The sequence below is a fragment of the Lolium rigidum genome, chromosome 6 (assembly GCF_022539505.1).
Source record: "Lolium rigidum isolate FL_2022 chromosome 6, APGP_CSIRO_Lrig_0.1, whole genome shotgun sequence".
In the NCBI taxonomy this organism is placed as follows: domain Eukaryota; kingdom Viridiplantae; phylum Streptophyta; class Magnoliopsida; order Poales; family Poaceae; genus Lolium; species Lolium rigidum.
In genome coordinates, this window is record NC_061513.1 from 68130984 (window position 1) to 68135586 (window position 4603).

At 45.5% G+C, this 4603-nt stretch overlaps 1 protein-coding gene across 1 annotated transcript; it reads right to left on the reverse strand.

Annotated features, from left to right (window-relative positions):
* Positions 1 to 635: 635 nt before the first annotated feature.
* On the reverse strand, positions 636 to 2650 carry LOC124660861 (protein LIKE COV 2-like). The gene is made up of 6 exons (XM_047198696.1): positions 2515 to 2650; positions 1976 to 2143; positions 1444 to 1541; positions 1192 to 1318; positions 894 to 1024; positions 636 to 813 (listed from the first exon to the last, which is right to left on the reverse strand). Exons 1-5 carry the CDS (start codon positions 2633 to 2635, stop codon positions 921 to 923), a joined length of 618 nt encoding a protein of 205 aa, XP_047054652.1. The 5' UTR covers positions 2636 to 2650; the 3' UTR covers positions 636 to 813; positions 894 to 920.
* Between the last annotated feature and the right edge of the window lie 1953 nt (positions 2651 to 4603).

Sequence of the window (4603 nt, forward strand, 5' to 3'; positions counted from 1 at the left end):
TTTCTTAAACCCCTGGAGAGCAACAGCGAAGCACACCGGAGGTAGCGGTAGTAGCAGCCACAATGTGCACAAAAGTTCAGAAACTTTGATTAGGCAGGTTAATTGCTGCAGCTTTACCTGTGCTCACTCTTTTGACTTGTACCATTGAGGCATGGAGTTCGTATATGTGTTTGCCAGTTGGAGCATAATTCAGTTTTTGTTTACTATCACTGCTCCTGGTTTCGTCCGTTGCATACAATTAATTCAAGCCACCACTCTTCTGAAATGCCCCTCACTTTTCTCTCCAGTTTTGGTCTGGTTTTACCCGTCTTTGCCCGATGACTGTGTGTACAATCACGCACGCCCAACATGAAGCCTACAGAGCGCCAAATCTTGTTCTCCACTTTCTGAACACCTGGAGAGCAACAGCACACCACGGAGGGAGTGGTACTAGCATCCAGCACTTAGGTACTACCACAATGTACGCAAAAGTTCAGAAACCTTGAAGCGAAGAGTTGGTCGCGAAGAAACCAGTCAGCACTTTGTATACTATAGTAACGAAATCAACATGGTGTTACACGGCACACTTTTACAAATGAATTTAATCAGGCACGCTACTTGTACACTCAGATGCACCAAAGTTAACATTTTGGGCCAGTCAGCTAACAGAGAGAAGAGGAACAGGTGTCATATGATAGTATTCCAGGGCGTCGATATGATGCTTAAGTCCAGCTTGTTCATCACATTCCCAAATCCAACCTCAACATGTAACACATTACATACGAACAGCACAAACAGACCAGCACCTGAGTCGCCCATCCACGCATCCACGAGCTGCTTGATGGACCAGCCAATATCAGTCAAGATGAAACACAATGGCTGAAGCAGTTAAGCGAATGGCTGAGTTTTCTTACTTCGTAGTATTAACAACTCATATTTCTTCATGTCATTATTCTATTTAGGCGGATGCTCTGGCTCTTCTTTGGGATGGGTTCGAGTGATGCTATCACCTGTGGCATGGTCATTCCTCCAGAAACGATAATTTCTGTTGGGCCAGGAGAAAAATAATGATATATTAGATTGATGTTGTTTGCCAAAAAGTAATATTTAGCCAAGTCATTCCAGGGAAGTTCCACTATCAGCTCTAGCCAGCAAGAATAAACACGGGAAGAAACCAGTAAAACGAATAGGATAGCCATCATAGCAACTTACCAATTCCTTCTCGAATGGATAAGTTTGGTCTGATGATCTCGTCAGTGTTCAACAGAAATATATCACCAATATATAGATGATTTGTTGGCACATAAACACTACACAGTTCCTCATCGCCTTTGTCTGTCTGTAGTACAACACAAAACAAACGACCATAAAACAGGTGCATGAAGCATATATGACAGATATCACTTGGAGCTTCTGGATAACAGATTCCTGATATAACCAAAGATCCTTGTCAAAATTAAGTACCTGAAGGACAACATTTGATGTTATAAATCCAAATGCATATTCACCAACACGTGGATGCCGAATTATCGCAACTTCTTTAAATGCTGTTGTATTTTGATCTGTCAAACAAAAATAATTTTGTGATAAGTCATCATGCGCAATAGGCCCTGTAATACTCTGGTAATAAACAGAACAAAGTCAACATAATAAAACCCAACTGTGAAACACGTGGACCAAAAAGACGAGAAAGAACTGATTTATAACATAGTTAAAATGGGGGTAAGACTCAGGAGAAGGACAAACCTCTCAGATACATCACATAGTTTTTGCAGGGAAAGGCCAAAATGCGTTGTTCCTATTTACTAAGTTTGCAATCGTATATAATTTTTTTAAGCTGTGAGAGGGAGGTATTAACAATGTCTGAAGAGCATTTCTAAGCATAAAACTAACACTTGGACCATTGCAGGTGACAAAAGATGCCAATTACGTGCTGGCAATTATTAAATTGCATTAAAGAGAGTCTGTAAGACACGCATATGACATGAATTGTAACCTGGTGAAATGGCAGTGCTGACTTGCTTTGATGCCGAATATATGTGCTTTACAAATGGCATTTTCTTGATGAACCATTCTCCAACCCAGAAGACAGTTGAACCCAACCATGAAGAAACAAATATTCCAGCCAGAAATATGAATGCCAGAGAAGTCAGAAAACCAAGACCTGCAAAGTGTCAGTGAAAAGAATAAGCACTTGCTACGAACATAAACATCGATTGTGTGATGACAGAATTGCATACAAAGCACATGGTCAAGTGTTACCAAATCATTACTGCAGCAAAAATATTCAAGAATGCAGTTGCCAATACTATATTACCATCAATATTAGCTTGTATCCAGTTAAACATAAAGCTGGATATTTTGATTGGTTGCCATAGGACCTCAATTTTTAGAAACATGGCCGCATTTTTTATACCAATGAGCACAAGATGCCAGCCAGACAACTAGAAGTTACAATGCAGTATTTGTAAGTCTAAGATAGTAAGTTCATCACTACCATAAATAGCATGATCAAAGTACAGGTACAAGAATTACCGAATATGTTGATTCCAACTTTTGCATATAGTGGACTGAAAAACCCATCAACAAACTGAACGAACCACCATGTGATGAAGAAGGTGAAGGCCACAGGAAAAAGAACTACACTGAAAAACATGAAAACAGAAAAAGGTTGGTATGATAGTATCGGTAACATGTTTATGGAACTTATTTGTAGCAAAGGACGTACCATCCGGTCATAAATTTTCTTGACACCCAACTTTGAAGAACAGCGCAGCATGCCTACACACAAAATATATCAACCATCAGCAAATTAGCGAAACAAAAATGACCCATGTAACTCTGAGTTCTGTGAATGCGAATCTTTTTGGGTAAAATATAGAAAAATTGTTCAGCTTACCAAGTTACTGAACTTGGAAACGTTTTCGTCCATAGATCTCTTTCCAGGGAAATTATGGAGTGCAGACCCATCTTTGGGGGCTAACTTAGCACCTAAAGATGGGCCTGACTCCAAAAACTCGGTGTTTTTTCAATATAAACATAATACCTACAGTCGTCAAATATTACCAGGTGCCTTTCTGCGCAAAAGAAGGATCCACATTTCTCGATTCTAGCTCCCTAGTAAGAACATGGTACTGCCGTCTACCAGTTCACAGGTCTTTCAAAAAGAAATAACAACGCAGCTAAATTCATTAGAGCTCGGACATTATAAAAGTGAAAGGAAGTGTCGTTCTAAGTCCTAACTTCTGGGCACTATCTCACAAGTAACATAAAATTTTGCTCAAGTTGAGGGATGGAAAGCATTTTGTGCCAAATCGTAGCCGAACCGAGTCAGCACTTGAGCACTTAACTATGAATGAAGTTTGCAAGCCGACAGAGCAATCATTCGAAAGCTTCGTCACTGCTTCCATTCTTATACAACCAAAAAAAAAAAATCCATATCCCCAATAATCTACAGGACTAGCAGTACTAATTCAATCCTGAACTCCCACAGCTGAAGGCGCCGAACCTCCCAAGCAATTTAGCAGCTACCCACGCTACAGACGAGCAGCAGAATAAACCGAGCTCACATAGGCACAGATCCGACCATCTGGAAGCACAACGGCCTACGCCTCGCTAACAGAAGGTAGGGCCCTACAGTAGCGGCACAGGACGGGCGCACGATTAGGCCGGCGCGGGCGCGGCGGTAGGAGGGTTGGACGGATCCGGACCTTGCGGGTGGAGGCGGTGGGCGAGCTGGGGCGCGGCGGCGACTTGGCCGGGTCCTCGGGGTCGACGGCGTCCGCCGCCTGGCTGAGCGGGACCGACGTCGACTCCTTCTCGTCCGCCATGGCGCTTCTCCCCAACCTTCCCGCGGGGCGCGTGGTGGCTCCGGCGGGAGAAGCGGCGCGTGCAGGGGAGGAGGGGGGCGGTGTCGGGTGAGGCGTCGCTGCGGCTGCTTTTTCTTGGACTGGCGGAAAGTAGCAGCAAGAGCAAGCGGTTGTTGGCGGAGTCCGCAACCCAGAGAAGGGAGGCGTCAACCCAGGTTGTGGCGTGGCGTGGCGGAGCCACCAAGTCCAAGCTAGCCAGCGAGTTTCCTCGAGGCCATGACAGGGTGGACCCGCCTGTCAACAGGGTGTGTCAGCGGCACCGGCTCCCGGCCGGCACCACGTGGCGGTCACTGCGTTCGGCTGTGTTGTGGGGTTAGCTCACGCCTGGCCCACGAGTCAGAGCGCAGGGGGGGTGAGGACAAGCCGTGACGGCGTCAGCGAGGAGCCGCCCGGCCTGAGCGGCGTCGGACGTGTGGGGTCGGATCGGATAGAGCTCGTGCCGTGTTGGCCGGGCTGGCGTTGAGCTGGCCCGCGCCGAGTGCGACGAGACGGAAGGTTGGCCCGAGTCTGTTCAACGGTCGTTCTCCAGGCGCCCGACGGAAGGGAGGCGGGCTGATGAAACAGGTACTACGATTCTCGCGGCACAGGTTGTCCAGCTACGTTTTTTTTTTTACCTCCCGGCATCTGCGCAACTCGCATTCCGAAAAAGGATATCAAATTCTGGTTCTACACCGCAGTAAGCTAAAGCTGCTCCTGCAAAAGGAAGAACTGGATTATATCTATAGTACAAAAAAACATCAAGAAATAAAAAAAAA

Coding starts and splice junctions, on each gene's coding strand:
- LOC124660861 (XM_047198696.1), bottom strand. CDS start 2,635: ATGTTTTTCAGTGTAGTTCTTTTTCCTGTGGCCTTCACCTTCTTCATC. Junction 2,144..2,514: donor AGTTGGAATCAACATATTCG/GTAATTCTTGTA, acceptor GACACTTTGCAG/GTCTTGGTTTTCTGACTTCT. Junction 1,319..1,443: donor CATCAAATGTTGTCCTTCAG/GTACTTAATTTT, acceptor GTTGTACTACAG/ACAGACAAAGGCGATGAGGA.